We start from the raw sequence: 18,111 nt of genomic DNA, 5'->3' as shown, positions 1-18,111 counted from the left end.
TGGCGGCCCTGGCCAGCTGTGTGCCACCCGGCCTTGGGGAGCAGGGCTAGGTATACCTGCGGAGTCTGGGGAGGCGGTCACCAGCTCCTGAGGTGGGGATGGAGGGCTGCTCTCGGTGGCTTTGCTGGCCCCTGGGCCCCCCTTGCTGCACGTGTCAGGCAGGACCTTCACGATTAAAGCCCTCAGTCCTCATGCTGCAGCTGCTGTGACAGCCCAGGCCATGCAGGCTGGCAGGAGGCCATGCACCCAGAGTTCTGCCCCCACACTCAAGGGCAGAAGGGGGGCCCCCAGGGCCAGGGTGAGGAGGAACAAGTAGGGCCTGGGGACGGTGCCAACACCTAGTCAGCAGGGTCTGATTTTGAGCCTCAGCCTCCACTTCAGCCCCAGAGCTCATGATAGGAACATGCCTGCCCCATCCAGGCAGGGGGGTGGCAGACGTGGCCCCTGAACAGGAGCCAGAGTGACCATGATGCCGGTGTCACCTGTCCCCTAACCCCTGCTGCCAGCAGAGAGCGTGCAGGGGGGACAGCTATGGGGACGCTCCCCCAGGTGGCTCCTGAGGTGGCCAGCGGCCTGTGGGTTCCCGGGGGCCTCCACCTCCCCAGAACGCTGTTCCCGAGGCCTCCCTGTCCTGTTGGGGCTCCGCTCTTTTCAGGCCCCATACCAGCCGCTGTGTTCAGGGAGGAGCAGAAAATCAGAAGAGGGTGGGCTCAGGACACAGGGCCAGACACACCTTCCCGGCTGAGCCCCTGCATGCGGGAAAGGGAGCCAGGCTGTGAGGTGCCCCAGGGCACCCCATAGAGTGCACGGGTGCGTCCCCAGCTGACACCCTAAGGGCAGCACCCGCCCTGCCCATCTTGGGGTCCTTCAGGGCCCTTCCTCCCCCACAGTCTACCCAGACCCCCCAGTTGTTTAAAGGCAGATTTCCTGCAGTGGAGCCTACAGAGGCCCCACGGAGGCCTCTGCTAAGTGCTTATCAGACAGACAGGGCTGCTGGGCGTGCACGTGGGGAGAGCCCACCGCCAAAGATAAGCCCACAATCCGCGCAGCCAGCTGCTCGCGCTGCCCTCTGCCTGACAGAGTGGGGCTGTGGGGTGACACAGCCGAGATCCTGTAGTGGCGGCAGGAGGGATGGGCATCTGCCATGGAAGGTAGGGACATTCTCCTGGTCAGAGCCTCCCTGAGCAGCGGATATGAGAGAGCAACTGGATGCAGCCCCTAGCTGCCTCGACCTCCCTGCCTCCCTCCCCACTTCCTGATGATCTTGTTATTTCTTCCTCCCTCCATGGGGAGCAGGCCGGAGCCTGGTGCTGTGGGTCCCCAGCTCGGGGCTCTCACAGGTTGGCCACACCTAAGGACACACCTGCCCTTGCCGTCCCCCTGCTTCAGTCGTCTCTGGCCTGCCTTCCATGCCAGCATTTACAGGAGACGGATAGTGGCTTCTGCAGGGAGGAAGGACTCCAGCGGCCTCTGTGCTGGGGGCAGGGGTAGAGGGTGCAAATGGCCTCCAAGGAACCCAGAGGCATTTCAGAGCCGCTGTCCTGCCAGGCCCCGCCGGGCACTGAGAGAGGCCAGGCCGTGTTGCCCAACGCAGGGGCCGCCCTTGTTCTCCCTCACTGGTGACAGAGGGTGACCTTTACAACGGAAAGACAGGTGGAGTCAAGACAAACGTTTTAATCCCGTGTCTGCTAGAACGTTGGGTGAAGTTGAGTTCAGGGCAGTCCTGCCAGTTCAGTTACCTTCCTGATGTGGGGAGATGGGGATTACACCCCCGCCAGCCTCACCTGCTTAGTCTCGGGACCTGGACAGACAACATGCACCCCTTCATTGCCTCCTGCCTGCTGGGGGATGTGTGGTCACCCCATACCATCACAGGATGGGACTCCGATCCCCTAAAGTGGACCCTGTACCACACTGGAAACTGTGGCCTCCTGGGATCGCGCCCCAGGCTGCTCCTGGTCCTTCCTTCTCAACGTCTCCCCCTCACCCCTGCAGGGCGGCAATGCTATGACCTCCTGGTGATTGGCGGGGGATCCGGCGGCCTAGCCTGTGCCAAGGAAGGTACGTGTCCTGCGTCCTGCATCCTGCCAGCATGGCAGGGCCTGCAGGCTTCCAGGTCTCCTGGAGAGGGCAGTGGTGCTCTCCAGGCTGGGTGGGGATCCTCCTGAGCAGCCAGGAGCTGAATGCATTGTCTCTGCAGTTGGCCCACTCCTCCCGCTGCAACCCCAGGCAACCACTGATCTGCTTTCTCTCATTGTAGATTAGTTTGCATTTTCTAAAATTCTGTCTAAATGAAATCATGCTGTGTGTATTCTTACTTTCTGGGCTTCTCCCACAAAGCACAATTATTTGGAGATTCATCTGTGTTGCTGTGTGTATCTAGAGTTCACGCCTTTTCATTACTGATAAGTATTCCACTGTATGTCTAGACCACGTTTGGTTGGTTCATTCACCTGTGGATTGGGTTGTTCCAGTTTTTGGCTGTTGTGAACAGTGCTGCTGTGAACATTCGTGTGTGTGTGTGTGTGTGTGTGTGTGTGTGTGTGTGTGTGTGTGTGTCTCTTTGTGTTTTAAATCTCTTGGATAATCTAAAAGTGGAACAGCTGGGTCATGTGATGTATCTCTCATTTAGGTATTTTTTCATTTCTTTCAGCAGTATTTTGTCATTTCAATATACAGGTCTTTCACATCTTATGTCAGATTTATCCCTAGTGTTTCATATTTTTAAAACAGCTTTACTGAGGTACAAGTCACACACCATACAGATCACTCATTTAAACTGCCTATTTCAGTGGATTTTATATTCACAGTTGTGCAACCATCACCACCACCAATTTCAGAACATCTCATCACCCCCAGGTACTCTGTACCCACTGGTAGTCACCTGTCCCCCTCCCCTCCTCAGCACCAGGCTACCACTAGTTTCCTTTCTGCCTCTATGGACTGGCCTGTGTTCTGGATGTTTCATAGAAACGTGTGGTTTTGCTCTCACTCAGCATGATGTTTTTAGTGTTCATCTGTGATACAGCGTCTGTTAGTACTTCGTTCCTTTTTTAGGGCTGAATAGTGTGGATGAACCACATTTTGTTTATCCACTTGTCCGCTGGTGGATGTTTGGGTTATTTCTGCTTGGGGCAGTTATGAGTTATGCTGCTCTGAACATACCTGCAAGTTTTGTATGGACGTGTGCTTTTATTTCCCTTGGGCAGATTCCCAGGAGTGGAATTGCTGGGTGATAGGATAGCTCAAGGTTTAACCTTTTGAGGAGCTGCCAGACTATTTTCCAAAGTGTCTGCACCACTTTATATTCCCACTAGGAAGTGTGGGGTTCGAATTTCTCCACATCCTTGCCAACACCTGTTACTGTCTTTTCTATCGTAGCCCATCCTAAGTAGGTGAGAAGTGGGTGGTATCTCATTGTAGTTGACTTGTATTTCCCTCATGGTTAATGGAGCATCTTTTCATGTGTTTATTGGCCATTTCTATACTTATGGAGAAATGTCTATTTAGAACCTTTGCCCATTTTTAAGTTCAGTGGCCTTTTCATTATTGAGTTATGAGAATACACACACACATACACACACGTATATTCTGGATATTAGATCCGTATCAGATGCATAATTCTCAGTTACTTTCTCCCATCCTGGGGGTTATCTCGTCACTTTCTTGATGGTGTCCTTTGCAGCACAAAAGTGTTTAATTTTGATGAAGTCAGTTGATCTGTTGTTTCTTGTGCTTTTGGTGTCACATCCAAGAAACAGCATCCCGATCCAAGGTCACAAAGACTTAGGCCTGTTTTCTTCTGAGAGCCTCACAGCTTCAGTTCTTACATTTAGGCCTTTGGTGCATTGTGGATTAACATGCAGACGTGGTGAGGTCATTGCCTCCGGGTGCACCTTTCCGTGTCATGGTCCCCCTTCAGGTGACACTCTCCCACCAGTCACGTTCCACTTCTACATGCTACAAACCCCACAGCACATTGTACAATTTTTGTTTAAACAGTGATCTTTTTTTTATACTGATTATTTTTTTGTTGTTTTTATTTTTATATATTTATTTATTTGGTTGCACTGGGTCTTAGTTGTGGCAGGAGGGCTCCTTAGTTGTGGCTCGCCAGCTCCCTAGTTGTGGCATGCAAACTCTTAGTTGTGGCATGCACGTGGGATCTAGTTCCCCGACCAGGGAACGAACCCGGGCCCCCTGCATTGGGAGCACAGAGTCTTAACCACCGCGCCACCAGGGAAGTCCCTAAATAGTGACCTTGTGAAGAGATTTCAGCGATAAGGAAAAAGCTAACACATCTGCCCATGTGGTCATCATTTCTGGGGCTTCCGTTCCTTTCTGTGGATCTGAATTTCCACCCGGCATCATTTTCCTCCTACTGGAAGGATGTCCGTGAACATTTCTTGTCATGTGGCTCTAGGGGTTATAAATTCTTTCAGCTTTTGTGAGTCTGAAGACATCTTTACTCTGCCTTCATTTTAAAAAGATATTTTCTCTGAGTATAGAATTCAAGGGGACAGTACAGCCGGCCCTCTGTATCCACAGTCTCCACGTTCACAGATTCAACCAATCACAGATCAAAAAAATATTTTTATTTTTGTTTATTTATTTTATTTATTTGTTTTTTTTTTGCGGTACGTGGGCCTCTCACTGTCGTGGCCTCTCCCATTGCGGAGCACAGGCTCCGGACGTGCAGGCTCAGCGACCATGACTCACGGGCCCAGCCGCTCTGCAGCATGTGGGATCTTCCTGGACCGGGGCACGAACCCGTGTCCCCTGCATCGGCAAGCGGACTCTCAACCACTGCGCCACCAGGGAAGCCCCCAAAAAATATTTTTAAAAAAATTCCAGAAAATTCCAAAAAGCAAAACTTGAACTTGCTGCATACTGGCAACTATTTATCATTTACACTGTATTTACAACTACTTACGTAGTGTTAACGTTGTGTTAGGTGTTATAATCTAGAGATGATTTAAGGTAAAGGTTACTGCAGATGCTGCACCGTTTTCTGTAAGGCACTTGAGCATCTGGCTGCTCTGGGTTGTCCCAGAGCCCGTGAGCGCTCTTTCCATTGTGGATAGTTTCTATTCCTGTTTTCAAATTCACTAATAAAAGAGTGTGCGATGTCTACTCGACCATGAACCCCACTCGGTGCAGTATTCATCTCTACAGTTCAACTGGGTTGGGTCCTTTTTTCTATCTTCCATGTTATTTCTTGACTTTTTGAACATGTGGAATACAGTTAAAACACCTGTTTTACTTTTTTTCCCACTAATTCTGACGTTGGTGTCAGTTCTTGGTCAGTTTCCATTGACTATTTTTCCCTTTAAGGGCTGTATTTTCCTGCTTCTTTGTGTGCCTGGTAATTTTAGTTTGAGTGCCAGACACTTTGGACTTCACCTTGCTGGTTTCTGGATATTTTTATATTCCTAGAAATATTTCTGGACATGTTCTGGGATATAGCTACAGACAGTTTGATCTTTTTGAGTCTTCTGCTTAAGATTTGTTAGGCGCTCTGGCACTGTGCCCAGTCTAGGGCTAATTATTCTCAACTGCTGAGGCATGACCTTCCTAATGCTCACCCAGTGCTCCAGGAGTTAACGTTTCTCCAGGCTGGCTTCTGGGAGCAGCACTGTCCCGGCCTTAGGTACTTTCCCCTCTCTCTCCTCTCTCTCCTCTGTCCCAGGAACTCTCAGCCCGGGAGCCTGCTGGACCTGCCTGGGCCCCCTCCGTGCTGTGTCCTTCAGACTCTCTGGTCACGGGGCTCACCTCGTCCCTTTCCTGTCTCTCAGAGATTGCTGGCCTTTGTTTTCGTTTATTCAGTTTCTTGAAACCATTATTTCACGTATTTTGTCAGGATTTTTGGTTATTTTGAGCAGCAGGCTAACTCTGGTCCCCGTTGCTCCATCCTGATCAGACCTGGGAGCCGGGCGTTGGTATGTCTGAGGTGTCCCCTTGGCCGGAGACTTTAAATCAAGCACTGGGATCCCATCTTGATTCAGATGAATGAAATGGTTTTGTTAATGAAGACTTCTAAAATTTGGTTCTATCTTGGTAGCTGGTAGCCATGAATCAAGCATGTTCTGTAGTGTTTCAAACACTCGTGAGCTCGTGACATACAAGTGGGGCGTGCCCTTGGGGCCGTCACGGCCAGGGACCAGGGCTGGCTGATGCAGTGCCACAGGCAAGCCAGCGGGAAGCCCGTGATTAGTCCTGGCCTCAGAACCTGGGGCTTGTGGCTGGGGGAGCCTGCTGATAGCTGGGGGCACCAGGCAGGGGTGCAGTTTGGAGCCCTGGTCTTGGGGCCTGGCTGACCTGGACCTGCCATTTGACCTCCGAGCTTCCATTTCCTCACCTTGAGAGGAGGCAGCAAACGTCCACCTGGGGGCTTTGACCAGGGTAGACCGAGGGGCACCCCACATGGTGTCTGGGGAAGAGAGGAGTGAGGGAGGGCCTGAGGAGCGAGCCGGGGGCCTCCCTGTGATGCCTCCAGGGAGTGTGCTTGGGGTGGGCCCTGGGCCTGTGCTGGACTTGCAACCAGGTGGCGGGGGGGGCGCATCCCAGCACTGCTGTGGTGGGTGGTGCAGAGCCTGCGGTCAGGAAGAGGTCAGGGTGCCCATCTAGGGGCAGCATAGCTGGGAACAGAGGCAGTGGGAGACCCGGCTGCATAGCTCGTGGGCGGCTGCTGGCCCGGTCCTTCCCCAGCCTCCTCTGGGCCTCATGGGCTCCTGGGGTCCCCGACCCTGAATCAGTCCCTGGTTGTACTCACCTGCCTGCTTCTCTGGTCTTTCTAGCCGCTCAGCTGGGGAAGAAGGTGGCCGTGGTGGACTACGTGGAGCCTTCCCCCCGAGGTAGTCAGCCCCCGCCGGGAGCCGCGTGTCCTGGGGAAGGTGGGGGGATCACATACAGAGGGTGGCTGAGCCCTGGACTGCTTCCCAGTCGCCGGACGGCGTCCTGCTTCTTGGGGAAGCTGCCATCACTGTAGGTTCCTCATCCTCCTCATTTAAACCAAGTCTGAACGCAACCGCAGCCGACGCGTCCACACGGCAGGTTCACCTGGGCCGCGTTGGAGTTAAAGCAACTAAAAGGAATTGGAAACAGCTGTAGAGCAGGGCTGGCCTGGCTCACCTGAACCCTGTCTGTGTGCTCTTCCCACCTCCCCAGGCACCCGGTGGGGCCTTGGTGGCACCTGCGTGAACGTCGGCTGCATCCCCAAGAAGCTGATGCACCAGGCGGCGCTGCTAGGGGGCATGATCCACGACGCCTCCCACTACGGCTGGAAGGTGGCCCAGCCCCAGCACGACTGGTGAGAGCGCATGGGGGACGGCCAATCCCATCAGCCTCGCAGGAGCTGCAGGCGCGATTCTCACCTGGGGACACGTCTGGGCCCCCAGCAGTGGGCAAAGTCTAGAGACGTTTTTGGTGATCTCCACAGTGGGGACTGCACATCCCCTGGGTGGAGCCTGGGATGCTGCCACTTGCCCACGGCGCCCAGGACACCCCTGGAAGGACGCTCGGCCCAAAGGCTGCAGTGCTTCAGGCCTGGCGGGTGGCACGTGGTCCGCTTGGAGCCCCTCGGTCTGAAGCCCCAAACCTAGCCTGGGGGTGGCAGCCATGGGGACAGACGTCACCTTTACCACCTTGAGAAACCCCTCTGCCTCTGGGCATTTCTGTTAAGGGCTGTTTGCCTCTAATAATCTGTGGCGGGACCTGCAGCTGACACTTGTGTGGTGGCTTTACGCATCGTGCTTTGTGTCAACAGGGGGAAAATGGCAGAAGCCGTTCAGAACCACGTGAAGTCCCTGAACTGGGGGCACCGGGTCCAGCTGCAGGACAGGTGCTGACACCACGCTAGGCTCTGGGCGGGTCCTGGGACACGTGAGGACTCCCTGGGAGGAGGAGGCGTGAGACCCGGGTTAGAAAGCCCGGCCACCTTGCCCCTCGCGGTGCCTGCTCTTTCCGCCTCCCTGCTGGGCACCCCCCTCACCAGCAGGAGGTCTGTGGGTGTTTTGGGGGGAGGGTAACTGGATGCATGTGGGGGCCTCCCCTTCCTGGTGGAGGGTGTCCAGGTAACAGGACTGACCTCGGGGGAGGCCCGGCCACCTCTGTCCTCACACACCGGGGCTGAGCTTGGGCCCTTAAGACACCCCTCCATGGCAGCTGTGGTCACCACGTACCAGGGAACCCAGGGGAGACAGCAGCTGCTCCCCATGCTTCCCGGTGCAGGTCCGCACACTCCTTTTGCCCCTCGTGAGCCGTGGGTGGCCTGAGCTCACATTGTAGCCGTCTGCCTAGTGCTCCCTATTTAATCCTGAGGTGATGCCTCATTTGCAGAGGAAATGTTTGAACATCCTATTTTTATTTTGCAGAAAAGTGAAGTACTTTAACTTCAAGGCCAGCTTTGTCAACCCACACATGGTTTGTGGTGTCTCAAAAGGTGGGGAAGAGGTGAGCGCCTGCATCCCGGGGCCCCTGGGGCAGCACGGGCCAGTCCATGGGTCAGTCTATGGCCCAGGCGGGTGGACCTCAGCTCTGCTTGGTCTCAGTGCTGTCCTTGGAGATCAGCGCTGCTGGGATTGATAGGACGTTCCTCTGGGCCGAGGCCAGTCTAATTCTTTGTGAAGGAGGAAGTGACCACGCCAGGCTGCCCACTGCTCAGGCGGCTGCAGCCCTGCAGGGGTTTGTGGGGATTCCAGGAGACCTTACACCCCGTGCAATGCTGTGTAAACTGTGAAGTGCTTGGACTTAGAGGCTCTCCTGCCAGTCCCTGGGGCTGCTGCCACAGGGTCCACACTGCAGGGCAGAGGCTGTGATGGGGAAGCTGGTGGAGCCCTCGAATGGGGACTGCAGGTGACCTGGGTGACTGGCTTTCTCGGTTTCTTCTTAGACTCTGCTTTCAGCCGACCACATCGTCATCGCCACTGGAGGGCGGCCGAGGTACCCCACGCACGTGAGTGTCCTCAGGAGCCCCCACCCCTCCACCCCGTTCATGGTCTGGTGACATGCACCTCCCACTCCCCCCTTTCCTCCAAGTGGCCCTGTGCTCACAGCTGTCACTTTCTACTGCCCGTGCTCTCGAGTGCCCTCTGCTGAGCCAGGTTCCCACATTCCCGCTTGGCTGAGTCCGGAGAGCGGCTCTCACGTTCCTCAGCTGCTGGGCCGGCCCCCGCCTGCCCTCTTCCTGTCCCCATGTCACTTCTCTATCTCCCTTGTTGATTCCTCCTTTTTAGCCTCAGAATGTTGGAACGTTTGGGACTTAAGCCTGGTTCCTCCTCCCCCAAACCCAAATCTTGTTCTTTAGTTGACATGAAACTCACATACCATAAAATGCACCCTTTCAAAGGGTACAGTCCAGTGAGTTCCAGTTTATTCAGAGTCGTTCACCCGTCGGACCCACTACTGAATCTCAGAATGTTTCATCCGCCCAGAATGAAACCCTGGCCCCATCAGCCGTAGCTCCCGCCCCCCTCCCCCGGCCCCAGCAGCCTGCTCTCTGTCTCTGTGGATTTGCCTGTTCTGGACGTTTCACATCAGTGGGATGAGATGCATAGCCTCTTTGACCAGCTTACCGCTGAGTGATGTTCCGCGGTGGGTGTGACATTCTGTCGTCCGCTTGCGTGGTGGACCTCTGGGTTGTTTCCACTTTGTTATGAGTGACGCTGCTGGGAGCCCATGTGGATGCGAGTTGTCCCTTCTCCTGGGCAGACACCTGGGGGTGGAGGTCCCAGGCCCCGGGGGCGGGGGGCAGCCTCACCGTTTACATCCCCACCTGCAGTGCGTGGGGTTCATCCTTTTTGGTTTCTTCTCGTGTCTTGTGATGTTTTGCTGAAAAGTGATCATTTCAAATAAAATGACATGTTCACTCTGGAAGCTAGGATCTCCCTCCACTTTGGGATTTCGTTTATTGCTGCTTGGCTGTTGGGTGATTTTTCTGGACCGATTTTGTAAACTCTTTATTCTGTGTCCTGTGAGGCTACTGAGGTCTCTGCTCAGTGGCCAGCTAGTGACTGGGCAGAGATGTGCTTAAACACCAGACCCAGGAAGTCTCCCCGTCTTTGCAAGGCGCCCCACCCTCAGCGCTCAGCCTGGTGGGGGACGCTCTGCCTTCGCCCCCACCACCTGCCTCTGCGGGGCTTGGAGGCCAGTGCTCAAGGCCGCCCCAGACCCAGACATAGGCCCAGACAGGTGGATGGGGAGGACCAAGGGCGTGGTTCTGCGTCCTCGCAGACTCATAAATCTGAACCTCCGTCCAGTTCTGTGCTTCCACTGGAAACAGGAGCTGAGAGGGCGCCAAGGCAAGTGCACACGCCAGTTCTCAGGACCGCAACGCGGCCCCTGCCGCTGTCAGCCCAGCAAGAGCAGCTTCCAGAGGGGACCAGACAGCTGTACCAGGTGGCCCTGGGCAGGATGTGTGGCTCCATAGGAGGGGAGGGTGCTTGTTCCAGTAGCCACATAGGCAGGGGCCAAGTGGTGACCATCAGTGATCCCTCACCCACAGCTGGGCCCACGTTGGCTCCACTCAAAGCCCCTGATGGCCGTGGTCAGTTCCTGGGACCCAGGGATCAGCTCAGCTCCACCCTGCACGTGGCTGCCAGAGTGCCTGCGAGGGGACTGGCCCGGCCTCTCCCTGCTGTCCGCTTGCCTGAGGGGCGGGGTGGGGTTGGGGGTGGGGTGAAGCGGGAGCCTCGGGTCCTGGGGAAGCTCAGTGACCACTCTGCTCTTGGCTGCCCGCCCTGGTGCCTGCCAACACTTGTTGTGTTTTAGTCCCTTTGATATCCAGACCTTTCGATCTTCTTGAGCAAACTTAAGAAATTCCTGACTTTATTTGTTTTGCCAATTGGAACCGTAAACTGTTTGAAATCCATTTCCTCTCTCCCAGCACATCTGACTCTCAGGGGCCATAGAGAGGACGTGTCCTGTGCCCCCCACCTGCTGGGGTATGGGGTGACCTGGACAACTCCCAGGCACAGGGCCCACCATGCTGTCCCTCAAGGGCCCCCGGTCGGTCGCATCCAGCCTCCAGCCTTCAACCTGGCGCCCTGGGAGCCGGCCCACCCCGCTTCACCCCTCGCTCCCCACAGCCCTGGGTCTGGATCTGGGGGGAGTCCTGGAGAGCCAGAGGAAGGAGCCGCTGCTCCGGGCCCCCCAGGGAGCGGCCGTGTCCCCGTCCCAGAGGCCGCACCCGAGGAGGTGCAGCCACATGTGGGAAGGTGGTTCTGGCCCAGTTGTGTCTGCAAACTGGGCGTCCTCTGAGGGAGCCCTGTGGGCAGCCGGGGACGCGGGCCTCACATTGACCCTTTTCCCGGATAGATCGAAGGTGCCTTGGAATACGGAATTACGAGTGATGACATCTTCTGGCTGAAGGAGTCCCCTGGAAAAACGTAAGGCCTGGGGGTGCCCAAGAGGCCCCACTCCCCTGTGCACAAAGCCACGTGGGGAGCACATGCCACTGCCCCTCTGTAGCGCATTCTTTCCTGCCTACCTGAGGGAAGGGCAAAAAGCCCGGCCCTGTGCCCGTTTGGGGCTGACACTCTCCCAGGACTGAGTCACAGTGCGTGGCCGTTATTGTCTGGGGCGCAGGTTTTCACCAGGGTTCCCAGGAGCCGCAGGTCCCAGCGGGTCCTCAGGGCCATCTGGGTGGGTGGGTAGGTGGGTGGGCCCTGGGGGAAAGCCCTGGTCCCCCTTCAGCTCCAATCAAACGTCCCCGTTTTCATGTTTGTCACCTGGGCTTCCCTGAAATCAGCAAAGGCTCGGGCTGCCAGAAACCAGAGCCCAGCTGTGAAGCCAGGCCTGCAGCGTGACTGGCCCCCCCGTGGCCAAGGCCTGGCTTCACTCCTGGCATGGGGTCCAGGTCTGGGTGCTGCTGCCTGGGCACTGAGGAGACCTCATGCTCGCAGGGACCATAGAGGCCACCAGAGGGCGAAAGAGGCTCAGCTGTCACAGTGCTGGGCTGCGGGGGACCAGCTGCCGATGGCCCGAGGGCATGCCCGGGGTGGGCAGGCGTGTGCAAGTGTGTGTGTCAGCATGGGTGAGGGCATGTGTGTGTACACGTGAGCACGTGTGTGAACACGTGAGCACATGTGTGAGACCTTGTGCGTGTGCTCGTGCCGTGCTCTGCTTGTCCTTGCTATCCCAGCCTCATGAGGTGTCCTTGTTCAGGGCTGGGCACAGCCCCTGGCATGGGGGTGGCTTGGTGTGACCTCCCACCACTCGCGGCCACCTCGTTGTGAAAGGCTGCAGTGAAAACCCCGACGTGCGTCTTCTTGTTGTCTCAGTGTTTCTTATGTGTCGTGTGCGCGGTCAGGGCTGTGTCCGCAGTAGAGAACTGCGGTCCCGGCCGGGCGCCTGTGCTGTGCTCCCTGCCTCATGATGCCTCGGCATTTCCATGGGGCCTGAAGGGAAGGGAGCCTCTCCTGCTCCCTGTGGGGGGGTGGAGGGAGTGCAGCCACTTCCATCTGCGGTCAGGCTCCTGGCCCTGGCCACCGCCTCGCCTCCCACAGGGGCCCCAGGCTGTGGTTGGTGCTTCGACTTGGCAATAGTTGTTAATTTTTCTGATGTCACATTTATCACATTTTCTCTTTACGCCATAGTGTCTGGGCTATTTGTTGTTTTGTCTCTGACTAGTAGGTTAAATGTGGCCTGGTTTCATTTGCGTTTGCTATTATGTGGTCTTTTGTGTAATTATTGGCCATTTAAAATTGAGTGTGTGAGTCGTGAGTGTGTGTCTGTGAGTGAGCGTGTGTCTGTGTCTGTGAGTATGAGTGTGTGTGGCTGTGAATGGGGGCTGCTCGCTCCTGGGCCTGCTCTCTGGCTTTTCTCTTTCTTATCTTCCCGCAGGTTTGCTGTCAGGGCTGAGATCCCATGTTGTTTACAATTGCAGATTTTCTCAGCTTGTCCTTTTAACTCATGTAACATACAAATGTTTTGGGTTTTTTTTTTTTAAGTGTAGCTTAGGCTCTTTTACACTTAATGGCTGTTAGATTTATTGCATGTTCAGGAGGGCCTTTCCCCCACCAAGATCTTTTTTGACAAAAGCCCTGGACTTCCTGTGGGTCCCGGGGCCTTGGGGCGTCTGCAGCACATCTGCAGCAGAGACGGTGTCCCATGCATCCACCACCAGCCCTTCCCACCAGCCTGGAAGCTCCTCCAAGCAGAGCCCAGTCCTGCTCTGGCCCTGATTCGGGGTCCCTACCGCCGCGCAAGTGCCCAGTGTGATCTTCAGACCTGCGTTGTTTTCTTGCGCATTGATTTCTCTGGGTCACTGAGGCACTTTGCCAGCCTCTCCGAGGTGGACTGTGGAGACCATGGTGCCGATGGCCTTCAACCTGCGGCCGCCTGGACACTGGCTCCCTGCTTGGTGCTTCTGGCCTGGCCGAGGCCGCCCGTGTGGCCCGGTAATCTCCGCCCATTACCGAAGGCCAGCAGTTTCTGAATCCTGGTCTTTTCTTAAATTAGTTCCTGTGTGTTTTATTTTCTCTTGTTTGCTATTTCCCTGTTACATTTTGAGAGCCAAGTCTACCTCCAGGAGGGGCCGGTGTCTGGTGGCTCTCACTGCCCGCTGCTCACCGGAGGCTGGTGCGCGGAGAGGCCGCACAGGCCGGAAGGAGGCCCAGGCGCAGGGGCCCCGCGCAGCTGCCCCCAGTGACCACGTGCTGGGGCAGCGGCCTGCGCGGCCGGGAAGACAGCCCCAGATATTGGGGTCAGGAAAGTGTTTATTTTCTTCAGAAAAAAAAAACGTTTAGAAGACTTTTTTTTCAAAAGCTCTTTCGTTTAGAAGGAATCTAGGTATGTTATTGTTTAAGGAAAAAAGTGTTTGCAATGTATCAGTCACCCGTTCCGTTCTGAGCATGATTTATGTGAGGAAATGGTTTTTTTAAAAATTAAGCTGGAGATATATCCCTGTACGATGCTTCTGTGAAACGCAGCTTTTGTGCGGAGCTGTGGATGCAAGTTGTAACAGTGTGATACGGGAGTCAGTGTTTACTCCTTACATTCCTGCCCGCAGTCAAAATAAGCCCGAGGGTCTACAGTAGCATTTCTGTATTTTATCAGCTTGGGCTGGGCCGGGGGGGCCTCTGCTCACACTCCGAGGGGCTGTTTCTGCCAGATTTATTTGCCTTATAAATATTCCCCGTGTTTATTTTAACTCGCCTTTAAAATGGAGCTGAAATGAATATGGACCCGAGGGCTGCCCCCGGCCCTGGAGGCCTCCCGAAGCCGGGCGGGACCTTTCCACTTGGCCCCGGCCAGGAGGCCAGCCGGCGGCTGAGGGTGCCCAGCGTGCCTGGCCTCGGCCTGCAGCGGTGGAGCCTCCACTGGCCGGCTCCCAAGGGCCCGTGGGCTCCGTGGTGTCCTGTCTTCCTCCCCATGATGGGGTGCGGGCCGCGGCTGGCGGCTCAGAGGCGTCTGCGTGAGGCTGGGTGGCCAGCAGCTCAGGCCTGGAGAGCTGGCCCTCAGCCTCTGTGGTTGCCCCACCTGCCTTTGCCCCTGAGAGTCTTGGTGCTTTCTGGACATCCTGTGTCCAGCTGCTCCTGGGGGCCCCGAGCTCCGTGGCCCCAGCATTTCCTGCACTGGCGGGACAGCTGCAGGGCCCCCATGCTGTGTGGGTGCACCCCCGGGGAGTGGATCGGGGCCTTCAGACTCAAGAGGCAGGGGGAGAGCTCTTTAAGCTGGGGCTCCAAGGTCTGAAGGAAGGCTTTGTTTCTGCTTCCTCCCTCTTCAGACTTTAAGGAGAGAGCCAGCCCTGTGATCAGGCTAATCCCACGGCAGTTATGCCTTGGAGTACAGTGTTTGCAGCACCGAAGGGCACGCAGGGGGGCTCCCCGAACACACACACAGCTGAGCGGGGCTCTGGGTGCAGGTGGAGCCCCCGTGGGGTGTCCTGCTGCAGTGTGAGGCCGTGTGTCCAGTCCTCAGAGGCCCTGCCACCCCAGGTCCTCCCTTTGCTGGCAGGGCCTGCCCTGGGCACTGTGCCTTGGCACAGCCTCAGCCCCACCCAGGCTGGGGTCTCCTAGGTGGCCGGCAAAGCCCATCTTCAGCTTCAAACCTGCCAATAAAAACGCAGCGTCCCTTCAGGGCTGCCTGCACCCCACCCGCAGGCGCCAGCTCCATTTTTGCTGTTTTCTCACTCCAGCCCATTTGAAGGGAGTTCTCTAGTTAAGACCTTGAATCCTGCATTTTTCGAAGAATAATACTTATTTGATGAACTGGGGGCAGGGTGGAGTGAAAACCAACACTGTTGACCGTCTTTCCTCTTGGAGACAAGATGAGGCCTAAGGTGACCATCAGGGCCAGTGGACGCCTGCCCGCTCTGAGGTTTCAGCCACCCATGCTTGGTCAAGGACGCCCACTGAGGCCCTGCCTGGCTAGTGCCTATCCCCCAGATGTGCCCTCTGTTGGCGGCTTGGAGCCAGTAACCTGGGGCTGGGGGTACCATGACCTGGAGGTGGGAGTGGGGGGCCCACCCCGCCTCCCTACCCTACTCCCTGCAGGGCTTGGGGAGGTGCCCGGGGGCTGCAGGAACAAAACGCTTTTGCCAAAATCAGGAGACCATGTTGCTGCGTTGCCTGGAGCTGGGCTGCAGGCTTCAGGCCGCAGCCACCGCCCCCCGCAAGAGGGTCTGCTCTATGGAGACAGGAAGGCTCAGACGAGCAGGACAGCCCAGCAGGCGGGCAGTGGGCTCCCCGGCAACTGGATGTCACAGTTGCCCAGGCCATGGCCACCCTGAGTGGGAGCACAGGGCACTGTGAGGTCCACACGGATGCTCTCCATTGGTCCTTGCGTTGGGGCAGGATGTTCAAAGCAGCTCAAGCCTGTTTGCATTTTAAGTAACTCGTAGTTTCATATTTTAAAGAAAGGCTTGCCCCCTTCCCCATACACGTCGAGACTGAGGGAGGGCAGATTGTGTAACGTTGAGTGTACCCACACGCAGACATGTGCATTGTGCCTATGTGTGTGTGCCTCACACACCGAGCTCTCCCCACTCACCCTGCACAGGATGCCAGCAGTCCTGTCCCAGCTCCTGAGAGGAAGCCGTGTGCCAGTTGCTTCCCACAGGGCACTGGCAGCAGTATTCCCAGAGATGTGCTGCTGTTTGAAATGGAATTATATCATTAGTACCTGCTGGGATCAGAGCTGACATTTGCTTATCCATCCTTGCATCACCTCCTCTCGTTCAAAGGCTGAGGGGTGATCTGACAAGCCCACCCACACGCCGCCCGGGCTGGGAGTCTCCACTCTGTGTTCAGTTCTGTTCATGGGTACACGTGTGCAAGTGTGTGTGTGTGTGTGTGTATGCACGTGTATGCATGCAGGGTGTGTGCAGTTGAATAACAGGAGAGGACCTGCTGGGTCCCAGCGTCCTGTGTCCCTCTCCCTGGCTGCCCTTGCTCGGGGAGCTGACTCTCCCAGCCACAGGCCTGTGTGCAGTGGGGCTGGGTGGGCATGGGGTGGGCCATCTGCCTGGGCCCCGTGGTCCCAGAGTGTTCTGCCCACAGACAGGGCTTCTAGGAGCCGCCCCACGTCTGGCGCCTCCCCGTCTCTTTCCAGCCTGGCTGCAGGAGGTCCAGAGGAACCCAAGGCAGAACTTTCCTTAGGAGAGAAGGAAAATCCTCCTGCTTCTTCTGACTGGGTTTCATCCATGTTTGTCCCGCCTTCAGTCCCATCCCCGGGACGTGCTGTTTTGTCCCTGGCCACTCATTCCTTCGCCACCAGGCAATTTCCCAAACCAGCAGCTCTGTTTGTCATTCACAGCTGGAGCTCTGGGAAGTGGGTTTTGTACATTGGGACAGCCTGTTTGAACAGTTAGCCGCAGGGACTCCGCAATAGTGACATGTCAGCTGACAGGCGCCCTGCATGAATGCTGCAGGGCCCCGTCCGCCTCAGAGCCCCACCAGGGACGGCTGCGTGCATCATGGCGGCCACATGTGAGACTCAATTTCTCTCTCTCTGTCCATCTCTCTTACAGGTTGGTGGTTGGGGCCAGCTGTATCCTTTGCTGCGTGCAGGTGACAGACAGATAGACAGCTGTGTTCACCATCCTGAGAGTGGAAGCTTGGGCCCCAGGCCCGCCTCCCCCCCTCACCGCACTCTCTCCCATGGGGCTTGCCCTCTGCCACCTGGAACCAGGCACTTACAGGCACTTACAGGCCCACTCAGGGCGGATGACCTGTGCTCGAGGGACAATTTGAGGTTGACCTTTGAGGCTGGGGCTTCCTGGAGGCTCTTCCTGAGCCACTCGCTGGCTGGGCAGCTGGACACAGCCGTGAGGCAGACGGTCCTCCCTGGAGAGCAGCCCCACTCAGGCCGGTTCCTTAAGAGGGAGCAGTAACACCAGGGAGGGTGGAGGGCACGTCTGCAGGAAGACGGAGACACTGAGGTCTGGGCACATCTCCTGTCCTTCACCACACAGGCCCCTTGGTTAACCTCCAGGGAGTCTGGACAGAGGCCCCGTGGAGGCAGAACCCGCCTGGCCTGTGGGTGCTGAAGGGGGCCTCCACCTTGCCCTGGACGTGTGTTTGAGAGATGGGGGTGGTGGGGAGAGTGTCTCTGCGGCCAGTGTTGGAGACTCTTCTGGGCTGCTGGGGACTGGTGGAGACGGGGGCTGCTGGCAGGGGCACCGGGGGTCTTGCTGCCTAGCTCCTGTTAGCGTTCCTTAGCCTGCTCTGGCAGACGTGGCCCTGGAGTGTGCTGGCTTCCTCACTGGGCTCGGCCTGGATGCCACTGTCATGATACGCAGTGTCCCTCTCCGGGCCTTCGACCAGGTAATGCCGGGCCGGTGTCCCCTCCACCTGTGGCCCGCCCAGGCAGGTGCAGGTGTGGGCTGGGAGCGAGGTTTCAGTCTTTAGAAACTGGCCCTTGAGTCGAATGAGGAGATTGTTGGCAAAATAAACACCTGCCAGCGTATTGCAGCAAGGGTCAGCATGTGGGGAGCGTGGCAGGGACCAGAGGGACACCGTGGGCATGCTGGCCAGCTCACGGGCCGTGAGGTCAGGTCACCCAATAGTAAGCGGCTGGCGTGTGTGGGCAGAAGTGCTGTTCTGGCTTCCTCGCTGAGCCCCCTGAGGTCCGAGGAGCTCCACTATCCAAGGGCAGCATGGACAGGGAGCA

General features: G+C 56.8%; 1 protein-coding gene across 6 annotated transcripts in view; it reads left to right on the top strand.

Annotated features, from left to right (window-relative positions):
* Nucleotides 1–18,111, top strand: part of TXNRD2 (thioredoxin reductase 2) — a 34,618-nt gene that overhangs the window by 858 nt on the left and 15,649 nt on the right. For all 6 annotated transcript variants that reach the window (XM_082641289.1, XM_082641288.1, XM_082641293.1 and 3 more), the window contains exons 2-10: nt 1,996–2,061; nt 6,798–6,854; nt 7,168–7,309; nt 7,766–7,840; nt 8,373–8,451; nt 8,891–8,953; nt 11,314–11,384; nt 16,970–16,989; nt 17,674–17,765. In XM_082641289.1, coding sequence (XP_082497415.1) covers nt 1,996–2,061; nt 6,798–6,854; nt 7,168–7,309; nt 7,766–7,840; nt 8,373–8,451; nt 8,891–8,953; nt 11,314–11,384; nt 16,970–16,989; nt 17,674–17,765 — 665 coding nt within the window. The remainder of the gene's footprint in view (nt 1–1,995; nt 2,062–6,797; nt 6,855–7,167; nt 7,310–7,765; nt 7,841–8,372; nt 8,452–8,890; nt 8,954–11,313; nt 11,385–16,969; nt 16,990–17,673; nt 17,766–18,111) is intronic.

The sequence above is a fragment of the Mesoplodon mirus genome (assembly GCF_964341445.2).
Source record: "Mesoplodon mirus genome assembly, chromosome: 13".
Lineage (NCBI taxonomy): Eukaryota > Metazoa > Chordata > Mammalia > Artiodactyla > Ziphiidae > Mesoplodon > Mesoplodon mirus.
This window is presented reverse-complemented; position numbering and strand designations above follow the sequence as displayed.